At 38.3% G+C, this 19,913-nt stretch overlaps 2 protein-coding genes across 3 annotated transcripts in view; both read right to left on the reverse strand.

Annotated features, from left to right (window-relative positions):
• Nucleotides 1–14,834, reverse strand: part of lpcat2 (lysophosphatidylcholine acyltransferase 2) — a 32,780-nt gene extending 17,946 nt beyond the window's left edge. Inside the window, exons 1-9 of one of the 2 annotated variants that reach the window (XM_072913391.1) lie at nucleotides 14,798–14,834; nucleotides 13,610–13,708; nucleotides 13,225–13,367; nucleotides 11,250–11,467; nucleotides 5,285–5,397; nucleotides 3,958–4,018; nucleotides 1,613–1,671; nucleotides 1,401–1,435; nucleotides 1,236–1,290 (exon numbers count right to left, since the gene is read on the reverse strand). In XM_072913391.1, coding sequence (XP_072769492.1) covers nucleotides 1,236–1,290; nucleotides 1,401–1,435; nucleotides 1,613–1,671; nucleotides 3,958–4,018; nucleotides 5,285–5,397; nucleotides 11,250–11,467; nucleotides 13,225–13,307 — 624 coding nt within the window. In that variant the 5' untranslated portion in view covers nucleotides 13,308–13,367; nucleotides 13,610–13,708; nucleotides 14,798–14,834. Of the gene's footprint in view, nucleotides 1–1,235; nucleotides 1,291–1,400; nucleotides 1,436–1,612; nucleotides 1,672–3,957; nucleotides 4,019–5,284; nucleotides 5,398–11,249; nucleotides 11,468–13,224; nucleotides 13,368–13,609; nucleotides 13,895–14,797 lie in introns of those variants that run through there. The other variant, XM_061964533.2, reaches the window with a different exon arrangement.
• Nucleotides 14,835–16,369: 1,535 nt separating this feature from the next.
• mmp2 (matrix metallopeptidase 2) overlaps nucleotides 16,370–19,913 on the reverse strand; it is a 72,291-nt gene continuing 68,747 nt past the window's right edge. Inside the window, exon 16 of the mRNA XM_061964534.2 lies at nucleotides 16,370–17,300. Coding sequence (XP_061820518.1) covers nucleotides 17,197–17,300 — 104 coding nt within the window. The 3' untranslated portion in view covers nucleotides 16,370–17,196. The remainder of the gene's footprint in view (nucleotides 17,301–19,913) is intronic.

Below are 19,913 nucleotides of genomic sequence, written 5' to 3' on the forward strand. Positions count from 1 at the left end.
CCAACTTGAGTTGGCAAATGCTCACATTCGATGGCGTCTGGCACGTTGAATCCCGGTTTTCACTGTTCAGGGTAGATGGCAGACAGCGTATGTGGCGTAGTGTGGGAGAGCAGTTTGCTGATGTCAACGTTGTAAATGGAGTGGCCCGTGGTGGGGGTGGGGTTATGGTATGGGCAGGCATTTGTTATGGACACTGAACACAAGTGCATTTTATTGATGGCATTTTGAATACAGAGATACCGTGACAAGTTTCTAAGGCCCATTGTTATACCATTCACCAGAGACCATCACCTCATGTTGCAGCATGACAATACACAGCCCCATGTTGCAAAAATTGATACACAATTCTTGGAAGCTGAAAACATCCCAGTTCTTGCATGGCCAGCATATTCACTGGTCATGTCACCCATTGAGCATGTTTGGGATGCTGTGGATCGTCTTATACAACAGCGTGTTCTAGTTCCTGCCAATATCCAGCAACTTGGCAAAGCCATTGAAAAGATGTGGACCGACATTCCACAGGCCACAATCAACAACCTGATCAACTCTATGCGAATGAAATGTGTTGCACCGAGTGAAACAAATGGTGGTCACACCAGATACTGACTGCTTTTCTGACCACCCCAGAACCCCAATAAAGCAAAACTGCACATTTCAGCGTGGCCTTTTATTGTGGGCAGCCTAAGGCACACCTATGCAATAATCATGCTGTTTAATCAGCATCTTGTGATGCCACACCTTAGGTGGGATGCATTATCTTGGCAAAGAAGAAATGCTCACTAACACAGATTTAGACAGATTTGTGAACAATATTTGAGAGGAATAGGTCTTGTGTGTGTATATAGTAAACGTTTTAGATCTTTGACTCTGTGTAGTATTAAAGGAGTAAAACATCAATTTGTTTTCAAGAAATCCTGTGCATTGTGTAGTTAAGGTTACAATGAACACAAAACTAATTAATTAAATCACAGGTTTGAGGTTTAGTTTAAGTTTATTTTTGATCCAATGTTAGTGGGGAAAAAAAGCCTCAATACATTACAACTTTTTTCACAACATACTGAAAAAAGCTTCCATAAATTTATGCATTTTAGGCCACAACAATATAAAAAAATAAAAGCGAAAACCTGGATTAACTGAAGTTACCAATATAGATTTTCGTTCGTTCGTTCGTTCTGCACGTACAATGACAGTTAAGATCATTCATTCATTACTGCATTTGGGATAAGGTCGGTTACCTCAATCTCCACCGTGGTGTAAAGCTGGCACAGTGTTAGAAGCAGCAGGGTCCTCCTACACGTAATTTGATCAAGACATTTATGTAAACAGCAGCAACACAATGACTTATTTATGTTTATGGCTGTTATCTAAGAATAAACAAGCCCTGATAGGAGAATACTTACGAGCTGAAACCTTGCCAGGTCCACGTCACTGTATCCTGCACGGAAGGAAAGAGACAAATACAACAAAATGAACCAACTTGTTGAACCTGAACTTCTTACAGAGATCTAACACAAGAGATGAATCAATAAATTCTGCCTTTAAACGGATAATAATGTTCAGTTTTAACTGACATTGTCATAGAAGATGTCCATTATTGTGGTTGCACACTTACTAGTTTGTTGGGGTATCTCAAAAGCACAGGCTGCACGGGAACGCCTGGAATAAAGGCACCTAAGGATAGAACTCATTTAAGAACAGGGTCTCTGCAGGTTTCAACAAGTCAAATTTAAGACTTTTTTTAAAACAATATTGAAAATAATTTAGGACCATTTCACATTCATACGGACAAAAAAGTACAAAGAGAAAGAAAAATCAGAGGGCCAGAATGAATTGTAAGTATATGAATGCATTCACTGCTCTTTCACATTGAAAAAAAATAGGGGTTAAACTAACTTAAAACACCAGAAGCTTCTCTAATGTAAACTAGGGCTGCAACTAACGATTAATTTGATAATCGATTAATCTGTCGATTATTACTTCGATTAATCGATTAATAATCGGATAAAAGAGACAAACTACATTTCTATCCTTTCCAGTATTTTATTGGGGGAAAAAACCCCAGCATACTGGCACCATACTTATTTTGATTATTGTTTCTCAGCAGTTTGTACATGTTGCAGTTTATAAAAAGGTTTATAAAAAAAATAATAATAAAAAATAATTGCCTCTGCGCATGCGCATAGCATAGATCCAACGAATCGATGACTAAATTAATCACCAACTATTTTTATAATCGATTTAATCGATTAGTTGTTGCAGCCCTAATGTAAACTAATTGAAAAAAATGTCAGCAAACATCTGAACAGCCATTTTTCAGATTGCCATAGAAGTGGTTTCTTGCAAAATGTGCAGTGTGCTCATCAGAGGTGGGAATCTTTGGGCACCTCACGATTCGATTACGATTAAAGAGCTACAATTAGATTAAAAATTGATTATTGATGCATCTTTAGTTTATCTATACGGATGCAGTATTACATTTATTTTCTTTCGTTAAAAAAGTGTTTATCATTTGCAACTTTAAAAGAATCATGTGTGAAATCATTAGTGATTATGTGAGCAAAACTGGGCCATAAGTGCCAAATAGTAAAGAGATTGGTCAGACCTCTCAGTGAGGTGGCTCGCTGCAGTCAGCCAAATTTTAGAATTGTCTGCATTACTTTATTTATAATAAATAAATCGATTATAGACTATTGACGTTTACTAATCGATTCGATTATCTTCCATGTCCGAATTGCGATGCATCTAAAAATCGACTATTTCCCCCACCTCTAGTGCTCATATCAAGTGTTTTCATATAACAACAACCAGAACGTCAGCAATGGTAGAGGAAAGCACAACAATATATTGTCTGTGAAAGGGACTGTTAACATCTCTGCTAAAGCTAAATGGTTAACTTTGGCAGTGTTTTTTCAGCTGTCAGAATAGCACAAACAGATAAACACATCTACAGTACTACTACTGAATCTGCACAAAGTTGATCCTTGTATAATTCTGCAAGTGTTTGTGGCGTTTGACACGGACTTGTCCCAGCTTTTTGACTTTCACATTATCATTCCATTCCCTTTTCACCGCAACGTTTACAAACGCTTCCCTCTTCGATGTCTCCTCATCCGGGTCCTAAACACTTAATACATTTCCACCCATCGGCTTCACACATGCATTAAATTGAACATTCTGGAGTTACAAATCGTTAAACTTGCACTTACCCATCTTATGCATGCAGTTTGGCTTTGCTGTGGGCTTTCGTTTAGTTTTCTCCACTGCTATGCTAAACTGTAACAACACACGCACACCACACTACCTGATGGTTTGCGGGGCAGCATAGGTAGCCTCCTTTGGTTCCATTTTGTAAATACGTTATAGCATCCTCAAAAATGTAAACATTTAAAAGCAAGACTGAAGTTTATGCATGTTTTAAATAAAAGTAACGTTAATAGATTTTTAAGACTTTTCAAAATCGCATTCAAGATCTTTCATGAGATTTTAGGAGAATTTTAGACATTTTAAGGCCTTCAATTTAGGGCGGCATTGCCAGAAACCTGAGGGTTGCAGGTTCGCTCCCCGCCACTTGCCATCCAAAATCACTGCCGTTGTGTCCTTGGGCAGGACACTTCACCCTTGCCCCCAGTGCCGCTCACACTGGTGAATGAATGATGAATGATGGGTGGTGGTCGCAGGGGCCGTAGGCTCAAACTGGCAACCACGCCTGCGTCAAGTCTACCCCAGGGCAGCTGTGGCTACAAATGTAGCTTACCACCACCAAGTGTGAATGAATGAAGGGTTCTCACTTCTCTGTGAAGCGCTTTGAGTGTCTAGAAAAGCGCTATATAAGTCTAATCCATCATTATTACATTTAAATTGTTGGATTTAAGACTTTTTAAGACCCCGCAAATACCCTGGAGAAGGACGAGTGATGTTGATGCAATTTAGTTTCTGCATTTGTGTGTGATGTCTTACCTTGTTTGAATGTGATGAGACATGAGCGATTTGTACACGTCCCCTCTGGAAATATCAACACCTGAGGGACAAATCAGCAGAGACAAGTCAGTTTGGTAATCCAAAATATTAAACAATATTCTATTTAAAGAGGATTACCGTATTTTCCGCACCATAAGCCGCCCTGGGTTATAAGCCGCGCCTTCAATGAACGGCATATTTCAAAACTTTGTCCACCTATAAGCCGCCCCGTGTTATAAGCCGCATCTAACTGCGCTAAAGGGAATGTCAAAAAAACAGTCAGATAGGTCAGTCAAACTTTAATAATATATTAAAAACCAGCGTTCTAACAACTCTGTTCACTCCCAAAATGTACAGTAATGTGCAAATGTGCAATCACAAACATAGTAAAATTCAAAATAGTGCAGAGCAATAACATCAATAACTTAATGTTGCTCGAACGTTAATGTCACAACACACAAAATAAACATAACGCTCACTTTCTGAAGTTATTCTTCATTCATAAATCCCTCGAATTCTTCTCCTTCGGTGTCCGAATTAAAAAGTTGGGCGAATACGGGATCCAAAATGGCCGGCTCCGTCTCGTCGAAGTCATTGCCTTCCGGAAAGCTCGGACCACAGTTGTGACCGAAATATCCGCCCAGGCATTTACGATCCACTGGCAGATGTTGGCGTATGTCGTCCGGCGCTGTCTCCCTGTCTTAGTGAAGGTGTGTTCGCCTTCGGTCATCCATTGTTCCCACGCCGTTCGCAGTCGTGCTTTAAATGCCCTGTTGACACCAATATCAAGCGGTTGGAGTTCTTTGGTTAATCCACCCGGAATGACGGCGAGTGTTGTATTTGTGTGCTTCACTTGTTTTTTGACACCATCTGTGATGTGGGCGCGCATGGAGTCGTATATCAACATGGAACACACAAAGGAAATGAAACGTAATACCCGCGCGCTTCTTCTTCTACGGGGGCGGGTGGTTGCTTACCGTAGAAGAAGAAGCGCTTCCTCTTCTACGGGGGCGGGTGCTTACCTTGGCAGTTGCTTACCATAGAAGAAGAAGCGCTTCCTCTTCTACGGGGAAAAAAGATGGCGGCTGTTTACCGTAGTTGCGAGACCGAAACTTTATGAAAATAAATATTTATATTAATCCATATATAAGGTGCACCGGGTTATAAGCCGCACTGTCAGCTTTTGTGAAAATTTGTGGTTTTTAGGTGCGGCTTATAGTGCGGAAAATACGGTACACACAAAAGGAAATGATGCAACCAGCTTCAACATTAACTCCGCAACTCTCCTTAGTCAATATTCTAACTTTTTTCCCCTTTCTTTACAGACCTGTGGCCAGCGGCCTCCTGATTTAGCCCTGCTGTCGATTTCTTGGATGGTGTTCTTCCTCGAGTCGGGGTCTTTCCTGGACACAAGCACCGGCTGGAGGCAGCGTACAAACCCTGCAGGCAGGGACAGAAACGCACATTGAAGAACATACGTCTTTATTAGACATGAGGAAGACATTATTTTTTACAAAGTGTTCGGATGCACCACCATAAGCGTTAGCAGTTTTTTGGTCTTTAAGGCTTCCCCTGCAGTTTTAATTCGGAACTCCTTTTCAAGCAATTGTGGTCATAACAAGTGCACAGCTTATAGTCAGGGGCACAGCGCCACATTCTGAGCCTCCTCCCCCTCCTAAAGGGACCTCTAACCCACCCAAAACCCAACGCCGCCGCCCCATACACACACTAGGTATGTTTACATGCACTAAAATATTAATTATTGCATGGATTTCGTTCAAAACAGCTTCTTAAAAACACACATAAAAACCTAAATTGTGTTTTTGACTTTTTAAAGATGGGATTAACATTCTATTATTAAAAATGCTCACAATTTAAATATGAAGTGGTTAAAATTTTAATATAAATACTTATTTCCTTAAATATGAATACAAATCTGTCATGTATTCCTTTACTTTAGAGTGTAAAGTACAGATGATCATCAGTGGATAATAGGAATAATTATACATCTTTATTAGTATGATTTAGGGCTGCAACTAACGATTAATTTGATAATCGATTAATCTATCGATTATTACTTAGACTTCCTTTTTATTGTCATTCAAATTTGAACTCTACAGCACAGATAAGAACGAAATTTCGTTACATAAGCTAATGGTAGTGCAGGATAAAAAAGCAATAAGGTGCATATATAAATAAATAATATATATATAAAATAAATAAATAAATAGATTACTGTACAGATAAATATATTGCACTTTTTCACATGCGTCCACGTTTATGGATGTATGTTATATTGTCTTTTTTATTCCAGCGAGTTAATCCATTTTGGGGGGAGTTGAGGAGATAATTTAATTATGATGCATTAATTAATACTTCGATTAATCGATTAATAATCGGATCAAAGAGACAAACTACATTTCTATCCTTTCCAGTATTTTATTGAAAAAAAAACAGCATACTGGCACCATACTTATTTTGATTACTGTTTCTCAGCTGTTTGTACATGTTGCAGTTTATAAATAAAGGTTTATAAAAAATTAAAAATTAAATTGCATCTGCGCATGCGCATAGCATAGATCCAACGAATCGATGACTAAATTAATCGCCAACTATTTTTATAATCGATTTTAATCGATTTGTTGTTGCAGCCTTAGTATGATAATATTATTAGTACGTCTCCAGGAGGTTAAGTCTTCACCTGTCTTTAAAAATTAGTGACACATCCATTTCTAACTTTAATGAAGTGTCTTTTTTTTTTGAGATGCAAAAGTGAAACTTTCTCCAATGCTGTCACAAATTAATGTATTACATTTTTTCCTTAGTTGTATCACCTCACCCTGATTTGAAAATCTTGGTGCTGTTTGTAAATGCTTAAAGGTGACCTTTGATGACGTTATGTTTGTGTTGAGGGAAGTCTTCAAAATTAGGTTTGATGCTATCTGGTGGAACACACCATTTTGCATTTTTGATAGGGGGTGTAGGTAGTTCAACATTAGAAGTTAGGTTTGATGCTATTTGGTGGAACAAACCATTTTGCATTTTTGATAGGGGGTGTAGGTAGTTCAACATTCTTAATTTGATTAATGCACCCTTATTATCGAACTTTCACGGCATTAATTTTATATAACATGCATTAAATTGGCCCTAGTGTGTGAATGTGTGTCTGTCGAACTGTGGTGGCCTTGCGATGAGGTGGCGACTTGTCCAGGGTGTACTCTGCCTTCCATCCGAGTGCAGCTGGGATAGTAGTAAATGGATGGATATATTTATGATTTAGTTTTTTATAACTTACATATTTAAATGTCAGAACAGTATTTTCAAACTTTACAAAAGCACAGGCGCCACGATACAAGATCCCCACTTACCCTGCTTATAATAAAACATTAACCTGTCATGACTTGGATTAAACATTGTTAGAGGGTGTGATATTATGCAGCTACTGTGGACAAAAAGATTAAGGAGTTCAAGTGTGTGACGCATATGTTTACACACATGCCTGCTTTACTGACCTAACCCTTTACACCCACTTTTGAAATACTATAACATTTCATGTAATCCATTACTTATTTTGAAGGGACGATTTTTACTTTTTTATTGTTATATTTACCTATAACCCATCATAATCGTTATATTGTTGTTAGGGATGTAATGATATACTGTATTAATGATAACCGTGATAAAACTTCTGACAGTTGGTATAACTGTTTTCAATTAAAATTATCGAAAAAATGTGATTGATAACTGCATTTAAATAATCTCACTGACCGACTAGCACTAGCTTGCCTAAATGCTAACATGATTACAGGAGGCATTCAGGTCTCTTCACATTAAGAAACAACATATCACCAGCTAGACATGTATAAACACAAATACTGTCTGAGTAACTAAGATAATCAATTGTGCACATTGAACCTATAGTCGGTGCGCTCTTTGCATAGATTTTTTTTTTTTACTTTGTTAACAATGTCGAAGGTGTCTACAAAAGAAAGTGAACTCGCTTGCCATCACATAGAAAGTAAACACTCAATAAAAAAAAAACATTCTAAAACTTTTACAAATTAAAATGGAAAAACAAACATTTAAACACTCAAATTAAAATATGGCTCTTAAAAGTGCAGAACAAAATTGAATGTTTATTCTGCCAAGAAAGTATAATATATAATATAATATACAATTGTTTAAACATTTTAATGTCTGTAAAGCACAGTGTACAAACACATTCAACAATACCGCAATAATATAACCGTGATATAAAATGTTCACATCGCTACGTACCTACATGGTATTATAATATATTTAGACATGCATGTATCGCGGTATACATTGTCACCTCAGGCCACATCTTCTGGAAAAACTGGAAAAAAGAGCCCTCAAAAGTCAAAACCTCTGAGTTCAAACCGTCACATGGGCGCCACTCGAGAGAGCAGCAAATCTCGTGAGAAATCAGCTTTTTCTTTGACTATGCGTCACGCCCCAACAGAAAAGGTACGAGTTGAGAAAAAGAGTAATGATAACCACTGCAGGCGATTAATAACGAATGCAAAAGTGGTGCAGACTGCCCTATTTAAGAGGATTTTGTGTACACTAATGGCTGTCGCCATTGAGACACTCATTTACTGCACATCCGGCATCATGCTGCAGCCTGTGGTGTTTTATTTTATCAACATCCCGCAAACAACTATTATCTGTGCCATCTTTTTGGGCTAGTAGCGGCACGATCTAGACAACAGAGCCTATCTTTACACTCCGAAAGTGCCCGACCTCTCCTTCCTTGTTGCATGTCTCGAGTTGTGTGTTGTAATATGTTTATGTGCTTTGCTCAAGGTTTTTTCCACAGAAGTTTAGTTTGTGACTTGCCATTTTTTGTCCTCCTCTTTCCCCATGTTTCCCTAAGTTTTTTACGGAGCGCCGCCCTTGTGACAACCCATGGTAATGGGTAATGGTAATGAGTTATACTTGTATAGTGCTTTTCTACCTTCAAGGTACTCAAAGCGCTTTGACACTATTCACCCATTCACACACTAAATGCGGGAGCTGCCATCACATATCCTAACCATGACCCATTAGGAGCAAGGGTGAAGTGTCTTGGTCAAGGACACAATGGACGTGACTTGGATAGCGGAAGCCAGGGACCCTCAGGTTGCCGGCACGACCGCTCTACCAACTGAGCCACGCCGTCCCCCATCGATCTTGCCGGTCTGTCGACCATGTAACTGTATGTCTGATCTTGGATTAGTTTGTACTAGAGATGGCCGATATTATCGGCCGATAAATGCTTTAAAATGTAATATCCGAAATTATCAGTATCGGTTTCAAAATGATCGGTATTGGTTTCAAAAAGTAAAATGTATTACTTTTTAAAACGCCGCTGTGTACACGGAAGTTAGGGAGCAGCAGTACAGAGCGCCAATAAACCTTAAAAGCACTGCCTTTGCGTGCCGGCCCAGTCACATAATATCTACGGCTTTTCACACACACAAGTGAATGCACCGAGGGTGGCCGTATAAACAACTTTAACACTGTTACAAATATGCGCCACACTGTGAACCCACACCAAACAAGAATCCATCCATCCATCTTCTTCGCGGGGGCAGCAGCCTAAGCAGGGAAGCCCAGACTTCCCTCTCCCCAGCCACTTCGTCCAGCTCCTCCCGGGGGATCCCGAGGCGTTCCCAGGCCAGCCGGGAGACATAGTCTTCCCAACGTGTCCTGGGTCTTCCCCGTGGCCTCCTACCGGTCGGACGTGCCCTAAACACCTCCCGAGGGAGGCGATCGGGTGGCATCCTGACCAGATGCCCGAACCACCTCATCTGGCTCCTCTCGATGTGGAGGAGCAGCGGCTTTACTTTGAGCTTCCCCCGGATGACAGAGCTTCTCACCCTATCTCTAAGGGAGAGCCCTGCCACCCGGCGGAGGAAACTCATTTTCGGCCAACAAGAATGACAAACACATTTCGGGAAAACATCCGCACCGTAACACAACATAAACACAACAGAACAAATACCCAGAACCCCTTGCAGCACTAACTCTTCCGGGACGCTACAATATATACCCCCCGCTACCCCCTACCCCCTCAACTCAACCCCGCCCCCCCAACCCCGCCCACCTCAACCTCCTCATGCTCTCTCAGGGAGAGCATGTCCCATATTCCAAGCTGCTGTTTTGAGGCATTTTAAAACAAATAATGCACTTTGTGACTTCAATAATAAATATGGCAGTGCCATGTTGGTATTTTTTCCATAACTTGAGTTTATTTATTTTGGAAAACCTTGTTACATTGTTTAATGCATCCGGCGGGGCATCACAATAAAAGTACCGCATTTTTCGGACTATAAGTCGCAGTTTTTTTCATAGTTTGCGACTTATACTCAGGAGCGACTTATGTGTGAAATTATTAACACATTACCGTAAAATATCAAATAATATTATTTAGCTCATTCACGTAAGAGACTAGACATATAAGATTTCATGGGATTTAGCGATTAGGAGTGACAGATTGTTTGGTAAACGTATAGCATGTTCTATATGTTATAGTTATTTGAATGACTCTTACCATAATATGTTACGTTAACATACCAGGCACGTTCTCAGTTGGTTATTTATGCGTCATATAACGTACACTTATTTAGCCTGTTGTTCACTATTCTTTATTTATTTTAAATTGCCTTTCAAATGTCTATTCTTAGTGTTGGGTTTTATCAAATAAATGTCCCCAAAAAATGCGACTTATATGTGTTTTTTTCCTTCTTTATTATGCATTTTCGGCCGGTGCGACTTATACTCCGAAAAATACGGTAGGCATAATAATGTGTTAATTCCACGACTGTATATATCGGTATCGGCAATTAAGAGTTGGACAATATCGGCAAAAAAGCCATTATCGGACATCTCTAGTAATGGTTAATGGTAATGGGTTATACTTGTATAGTGCTTTTCTACCTTCAAAGTACTCAAAGCGCTTTGACACTATTTCCACATTCACCCATTCACACACTAAATACGGGAGCTGCCATCACATATCCTAACCATGACCCATTAGGAGCAAGGGTGAAGTGTCTTGGTCAAGGACACAATGGACGTGACTAGGATAGCGGAAGCCAGGGACCCACAGGTTGCCGGCACGGCCGCTCTACCAACCGCGCCACGCCGTCCCCCATCGACCTTGCCGTTCTGTCGAAATGTAACTGTATGTCTGATCTTGGATGGGTTTGTACTAAACATGTAATTTTGTTGTACTTTTTAAGTGTAATGATAAGAAAGTTCCATTCTATTTCCATGAAGTGTCTTACTGCCGAAGATGGGCGTGGCCAGGTTCTCAATGCGAGATACGGTGGAGGGTAGGCCGGCCATGATGCACACGATGCCGTCAAAGAAAGTGGAGTGGGGGGCCACAGCTAGGATTGGGGCCTCGCTGCTGCCCACCTGCTTGCCCTTGACCACCACTCGAAAGCCCATGCAGAAGTAGTAGGCTCTACCCAGGGCGGCCATTACACTCTGACACATGAGCCTGTGGACGACACATGAAACATTAGGCACAATTTATTGCGGTTGAATACTGGAGCTGTATCAAAAATGGTTTCAATTTCTGTCAGAGAGATATTTATTTAACAAATTTTACGATTGGGAAAGTAGACCTGCTTTTTTCTACCTTTATGGTTTCAGGTCTTGCTGCTGTGAAAGTTGCACAACCGTGTACTTTGCTCGCACGTTATATTGCAACCATTTTGACTTCCACCATTCACTTCCTCATTGTCGCAGTCTGCATCCATAACTATTTGGACGACAGACTCCCAAATTTGATTAAAAAAAATCCAATTATGAGAGCATCAAGTATTCTAAGTATAAAGAAAAACAGTCACTCAGCTTATGGGAACAACTGTTCTGGGAACAAGTCATGTTGGTGGTACTGATATGATCTTTAAGACAAATAAAAAGCACTTTCTACAAATCGTGTCAAGACCTATTTGTTGTGACAATACGCTGCTTTGGCTGATGGCCGTTTTGTGTCCAGATCGTAACCCCAAGATAAATCGGATTCCTGCTTCGCCCCACTAGATTAATAGTGGTTGGACACAATATTTGTATCATTCAATACCAGTGAGCATTCAAGGCAGACTTTTTAAATCTCTGACCTTTCTAAGTTTTATTCGGATGCCATTAAAAATTAAAAAAGATTAAAAAGTGTGATGATAACCAAAGAAGAAAAAATAGTACTGCACAGCGAGGAAACAATACACGCACTTCTGTCCTGGTTGTTGATTTTTTAGTCGAAATTGTCGACAAATGTCAAAAATAAAATTTGTTGCTGACACTTATCTTTGTCCGGACGTCATCACTTGTGTTTTCTCGGGTTGAAGTGGGTAACTCGCAAAAACATCGCCAGTAGGTTACCATGTAAAGTTTGAGGATATATCCCCTAATTCTTGTTAAAAACATGAATGCCTTGCTCATTTTGCAAAGCGGACCGTGTTTTTATGGCAGTACATCTGTGACACGCAAGCATTTAAAGCGTAGACAGGATGTCGGACATCTGGGGGGAGGATGCGGACACAGCCTCGTTTTTGAACCCATATTGTAAAAAAAAAAATACTTGTGAGACAGCGATAATTGCTTTTACCACAAAACGACAAAAAAAGTGAGATTTATGTGTGAAATTATTAACACATTACCGTAAAATATCAAATAATATTATTTAGCTCATTCACGTAAGAGACTAGATGTATAAGATTTCATCGGATTTAGGGATTAGGAGTGACAGATTGTTTGGTAAATGTATAGCATGTTCTATATATTATAGTTAATTGAATGACTCTTACCATAATATGTTACGTTAACATACCAGGCACGTTCTCAGTTAGTTATTTATGCGTCATATAACGTACACTTATTCAGCCTGTGGTTCACTATTCTTTATTTATTTTAAATTGCCTTTCAAATGTCTATTCTTGGTGTTGGGTTCTATCAAATAAATTTCCCCCAAAAATGCGACTTATACTCCAGTTCGACTTATATATGTTTTTTCCCTTCTTTATTATACATTTTCCTCCGGAGCGACTTATACTCCGAAAAATACGGTAATATTGTGTTAATTCCACAACTGTATATATCGGTATCGGTTGATATCGGAATCGGTAATTAAGAGTTGGACAATATCGGCAAAAAATCCATTATTGGACATCTCTACGTACAACCCTAGTATACAGTAGGTACTTTTTACGCACAGCAGCTGCAGGTATAAAACAGGCGCCTGCTTTTTGACGTTACCTCCTCCATCCCGTCATCGGGCCCACAGCCCCCTTGAGAGGGTGCTTGAAGGTGATGATGACAGCCACTGGCCATGTCACCATGAGCACCAATGAAATGAGGATGGCACGAAGTGGGACCAGGATGATTCCCTGGAGGACGCACTTCAAAAAGAAAACACATGATTTAGATGAATGAGGCCAGTATACATTCCACGTGTTAAACCCAGATCAGTAGGCAGCACATAAAGGATTCCATTGTTCCTGGCATGCATGGCTTTGCACATTGCAAAGCTGATTATGATAATAATCACAATAGTATTAAGCCCAAGCTTGGCGCACGACATTTCACACATGTCGATGCTTATTTCATGCATGATTATATTAGATAGCGCACAATCACTCACTTTGAGTATGGTGGCGTTGGAGAGTTTGGTGTTCTGCACGAAGGGGTTGATGATGGCAGGCAGGAGCAGAGATTGTTGCCTCGGCAGGGCGAAGACGCGCTGGGACGGCATCGCGGGCAAGGAAACAGATGCAGGTCGCAATCACAGAAGAAGAAGCTTCATGTTATCATCGCACTACTTCCTCATCAGAGGGCCGTAGCTTACCCCCCTTTTCCGTTATCTCGCCTTCCTAGTTCACGCGAGCCTTCATGCTAGCATAACAACGCACTGCGGCCAACCCGGAAGTGACACATTACAAGCCCCGCCTTTTTCCCCCCCTTTTTTTTTTTTAATTATTATAATTTTTTTTATATATAAACCTTTATTTATAAATTTCAACATTTACAAACAGTTGAAAATAATAATCAAAGTAAGTACAAAAAAAGTACAAAACAGCGCCAGGGGGTTGTAAATTCAAAGTAACTAAAATAGAATGCAAAATATATATGTATATATATATATAATAAAGTGCAAAGCCATAGGCTCACTAAATCTCAGTAAATAATTTAAATTTGGAACACAGCATTATCGTTTTCACAACTTTTTGGTTGTTAGAGCTAGAGAGTGTTTTAATGTATAGAGTTATAAATATTTTTTAAAGGCACAAAAAACCCGCCCCGCCTTCAAACAGACGGACATCGGACCTCGCACGTCACAACTTCCATGTTTTGAGTCATTTTCTGTTTTTAAATATGAAGTTTTTTTTCTCACCATTTCTTTTTTAACTTACAAAGCCTCACCTTTAAATGTCATTTTTTTTAAATAATTTCCCTGATTGCATCCGCCATTTTTGCTCACGCCCGCCCTTTTTTTTTTTTTTTTAATTGAACAACAAACATACATTTATAATTCACACAAAAGTCAATTAAGGCACTATATCCACATCAAGAAAAGAAAAGAAAAGCAAATACAGATAAGAGGAATAATACTTACAAAATATAAACTAGGCACTTTCCACATCAAGGAAATAATACAAAAAAGCAAATACAGATAAGAGTAATAATACTAAAAAAAATATATGAATCACGCGCGCCCTTCTCTTGGTGTTTGTATGAACACAAACTACTTCATAAAACGTCACAAAAACGTTTTGGTCTGTTAAAAATGAGACTGATAGATATTAAACATTGAAATTTAATGTGAACTCACAAGTTAGCTTCACCGTCAAGTTGTCCTCATTATCTTCTTCGTTTTCAAGATTTCATGATTTTGTCCCTTATTTAAGTTCATAGTGTCTAGTGCGCTTTACCGCCACCTCCAGGATTGGAAAAGAACAGCATACGTTTGCCTTTTTGACACTTTGCTTTTGTATATATATATATATATATATATATATATATATATATAAAAAATACCGAACTTTAATCATGTTTGTGAATTTTTTTATTTCTTGCCTTTCATGTTTCTCATATTGCTTGAAAATATTTTGTCTAAATGTACATTTGTATATTTTGTACTAATATGCTTAGGTGAGTTTTTCTCTCACATGATCATTGAGGTATATCTGTTAGAATATATTTATTTTACATTAAGACAATCAAATTAAAGTCATCCAGTAGCATTAAAACACAATATTCTGCAGCTGGGATAGGCTCCAGCACCCCCGCGACCCCGAACGGGACAAGCGGTAGAAAAATGGATGGATGGGTGGATTCTGCTATTTATGAGTACAGGCTGTAAATTTTTTTGAGTCATGGTTATTTTCAAGAATTTCCACCAGGAGGCGCAATATATATATTTATCCATCCATTTTGTATATATATATATATATATATATATATATATATATATATATATATATATATATATATATATATATATATATACAGTATATATATATATATATATATATATATATATATATATATATATATATATATATACATATATATATATATATGTATATATATATATATATATGTATATATATATATATACATATATACATATATATATATACATATATGTATATATATATATATATATATACATATATACATATATATATATATATATATATATATATATATATATATATATATATATATATATATATATACATTTTCTACCATTTGTCCCTTTTTGGGGTCACGGGGGGTGCTGGAGCCTATCTCAGCTGCATATATATATATATATATATATATATATATATATATATATAAGATCAGGGAAACCTGCGAAACTGGTTTATAGGTATGAAATATGTGTGTGAATGGGTAAATGTGGAAGTAGTGTCAAAGCGCTTTGAGTACCTTGAAGGTAGAAAAGCGCTATACAAGTACAACCCATTTATCATTTATTTATAAATAGCCTTTTAATTATATATATATATATATATATATATATATATATATATATATATATATATATATATATATACATATATATATATATATATATATGCCTGTTTCCCTGATTTTATATATATATATATATATATATATATATATATATATATGTGTGTGTGTATATATATGCAGCTGAGATAGGCTCCAGAACCCCCCGTGACCCCAAAAAGGGACAAATGGTAGAAAAAGAAAAAAAAAAAAAAAGAAAAAAAAAAAAATATATATATATATATATATATATTTTTTTTTTTAATTTTATTTATTTATTTATTTTTTCAAGACAGCCCAAGCCATTTTTGTCCTTTTTACACTATATGTACAAAAGTATTATGAGTGGTATTCAGTATTAGAATTATACATACTTGTTACCATATTAAGTTATAATGACCATCTTTATTGCTGACAGTAACAAAGTGCACAAGCATTACAAACCACAACAAAAAAATAATTGACAACTTTAGAGGAGAAAAAAAAGATGTTTTTAGTAACACTACTGCAGTACTCAAACCTACACCACCTCAAGAGGCAACCTGTGCCTTCTCTCTTTACCTTAAGTCAGAAATAAAACAAAGCTCCTACAAAAGTGCTCACTGAGAGGAAAGTATGTAAAAAAAAAAAAAAATTCGGACATCGTCAGACAAACATAATATAAAATGCATATACTTACAAATGGGTGCCAAAATAAAATTAGTCATCTAAAACTACACAGTAATGATTTCCATTCATTTGACACCCGATTGTGTGCATTTTCTTCAGAAAAAAGTTTCGAAAGCACCATATTCGGTTAAAGAGATTGTGCAAAAATCATTTTTTCAAATGTATTGCACAATTATGAGCAAATTAACTAATAAAAAAAACATACATTTAAAAATAAAAACACTACTTTACACACTTCATCTACATGAATTCCTTTTACTGTTCACAACAACCTCCTCTCACAGCACAATCTAGCACTGTGGTCAATGCAGTGTGGACATACCTGATGTCTTTTTTTCAAAACTACAATACAACTAGACAACAATACAACAACAACAAAATACGAGTACATTGTATAGTAAATGTGAATCGACATAAACACGTGGAACATCAAGTTGATGAGTATCACGGTGTAAATGAGTCCATAGTAGGTCTTGGGTCGAGTACGATAGCGTGGCAAAGTCCTCGTCACAGGGAGTAGCCGGATGCTTTTTCGGGATGCGCTCAACAGCCGAGCCAGTCCTTTGTGATTTCACCCAACTTCACGATCTTCAAGCTGCTGTCCTCCAGTTTGAAATAGTGGTGGCCTTTGAAGAAGTAGCTGTAATCTGGCCAAAGAAAATCACATAAAAGCGTATTGGCATTAGTACAGTTTGCACTAGGATAAGTATGCTGAGCAACCATCCATCCATCCATTTTCTACCACTTGTCCCTTATGAAAACAACAACAATGGAGAAGAACAAGGGTCTCCTGTATTCCATTCCACTTTGAAGACACCTTCTATTTTCTTATTAGGAGACTGAGGGCAGCAAGAACATTTAAGAAACCGCATTGAACCCATCAGTCTGACAGAGACTCCCTCTAAACAACCATAATGGAGGGTCCCTTTTATTTACTCATAAAAATATACAAATCATATCTAAGAAGAGACTGATGGCAGCAAGAACATTTAAGAAATTGGAGAAAAAAAACATACCGCATTGAACACGTCAGTCCTAAAGAATCATGCTTTTAAAAAAACAAGTCTTTACTTCTCCAGTGACACATTCTATTAAAGAAGAGACTGAGTGAGGGCAGCAAGAAAGGTGAGAAATTACAAGAACCACACTGCATTTAAAGGGGAACTGCACTTTTTTTGGGAATTTTGCCTATAGTTTACTACAATCATTATTAAAAACATGACCATGGATGTATTTTTTTTTCTGTTATTATAAGTGCTAACGTTGACAAACTATAGCGATGCCGTGATCACTCGCGTGTGTCCCTATGTTTACATCATTGAGTGGTCTGCTGCTTGCTCGCTTTGTTGCTCCCTTTAAGTTGATTCTAGATCATAAATCATGCCTCTCGCCTGGACAGAAGTAGTCTGAGTAGGTATTCTGACAAGTTGGTACACTTTGACAGCCATTAAGGACCCGAAAAGGGCCAGAACGACACAGAAAGACACTTGAACCCCCTGACTCCGTATCTTCATGAGAATTATGAGACATTTTTCTTTCTTTAACGGGAATATATGAACATCCTAGCAGTCGGCATCCTAATGACAGCAGACCTTGTACAGTAAGTGATGTTTCATTATGTTTGTTGGCTCTCAAAGTCTGCAGTGAATACTAATCATTGATGAAAAAAAAGCAAATGTCATGTATGCTTAAAATGAGAAAAATACGTAAATATTACATGTTATAATAAATGTGCCTGTTACTACATTACATGCAGTATATACTTACATCAGGTATATAAAACCTTAATGGAGATGTTTGGATGTTTTTTAAGGGCTTTATGTGCAGCATAGAGCAGCTCCCTTAGGCTCCATTGTAAGCAAACTTTTGATTGCATTTATTTAATATTTGGAATGCAAAAAATACATCCATCGACATGTCATTCATAATGATTGTGAACGATAGGTATAATTCCCAAAAAAGTGCAGTTCCCCTTTAACGCATTAGTCCTAATGGGAAACACAGCAACACACAACAACAACAATGGGGGGTCTTTTATATTTACTTCTCTCAAGTGACACATCTTTATCCAAGAGGAGACTGAGGGCGGCAAAAAAATCTTGCAAAATGTGAAAATCACACTGCATTAAAGGCCTACTGAAACCCACTACTACCGACCACGCGGTCTGATAGTTTATATATCAATGATGAAATCTTAACATTGCAACACATGCCAATACGGCCGGGTTAGCTTACTAAAGTGCAATTTTAAATTTTGCGCGAAATATCCTGCTGAAAACGTCTCGGTATGATGACGTCTGCGCGTCACAACACGGATTGTGGAGGACATTTTGGGACAGCATTGTGGCCAGCTATTAAGTAGTCTGTTTTCATTGGAAAATTCCACAGTATTCTGGACATCTGTGTTGGTGAATCTTTTGCAATTTTTTCAATGAACAATGGAGACAGCAAAGAAGAAAGCTGTAGATTGGAAGCGGTGTATTGCGGCAGGTGTTGTGCTGGATAACGCACCCCCGCCGTAGAATGCACTCCTTGACTGGTGTGCCGGATAACACAGCCGGTGTTTCATTGTTTACATTCCCGGAAGATGACAGTCAAGCTTTACCATTGGCCTGTGAAGAACTGGGACAACAGAGACTCTTACTAGGAGAACTTTGAGTTGACACGGTACCGTGAGTACGCATGCAGCTGCGGCTTCCAAACGTTCGATCGCTTGCCCGTATGTGCGTGTCGCTATGTGCATGTCACGTACGTAACTTTGAGGACTTTGGGGAAATATATGTGCTGTATGAACTTTGGGGAGGTGAACGGTACTTTGGGCTGTGGGATTGAGTGTGTTGTGCAGGTGTTTGAGTTGTATTGGCGGGTTATATGGACGGGAGGGGGGAGGTGTTTGTTATGCGGGATTAATTTGTGGCATATTAAATACAAGCCTGGTTGTGTTGTGGCTAATAGAGTATATATATGTCTTGTGTTTATTTACTGTTTTAGTCATTCCCAGCTGAATATCAGGTCCCACCCGCCTCTCACAGCATCTTCCCTATCTGAATCGCTCCCACTGCCCTCTAGTCCTTCACTCTCACTTTCCTCGTCCACAAATCTTTCATCCTCGCTCAAATTATTGGGAAAATCGTCGCTTTCTCGGTCCAAATCGCTCTCGCTGCTGGTGGCCATGATTTTAAACAATGTGCAGATGTGAGGAGTTCCACAACCTGTGACGTCATGCGCATATCGTCTGCTACTTCCGGTACAGGCAAGGC

The sequence above is a fragment of the Nerophis lumbriciformis genome, linkage group LG06, assembly GCF_033978685.3.
Source record: "Nerophis lumbriciformis linkage group LG06, RoL_Nlum_v2.1, whole genome shotgun sequence".
In the NCBI taxonomy this organism is placed as follows: domain Eukaryota; kingdom Metazoa; phylum Chordata; class Actinopteri; order Syngnathiformes; family Syngnathidae; genus Nerophis; species Nerophis lumbriciformis.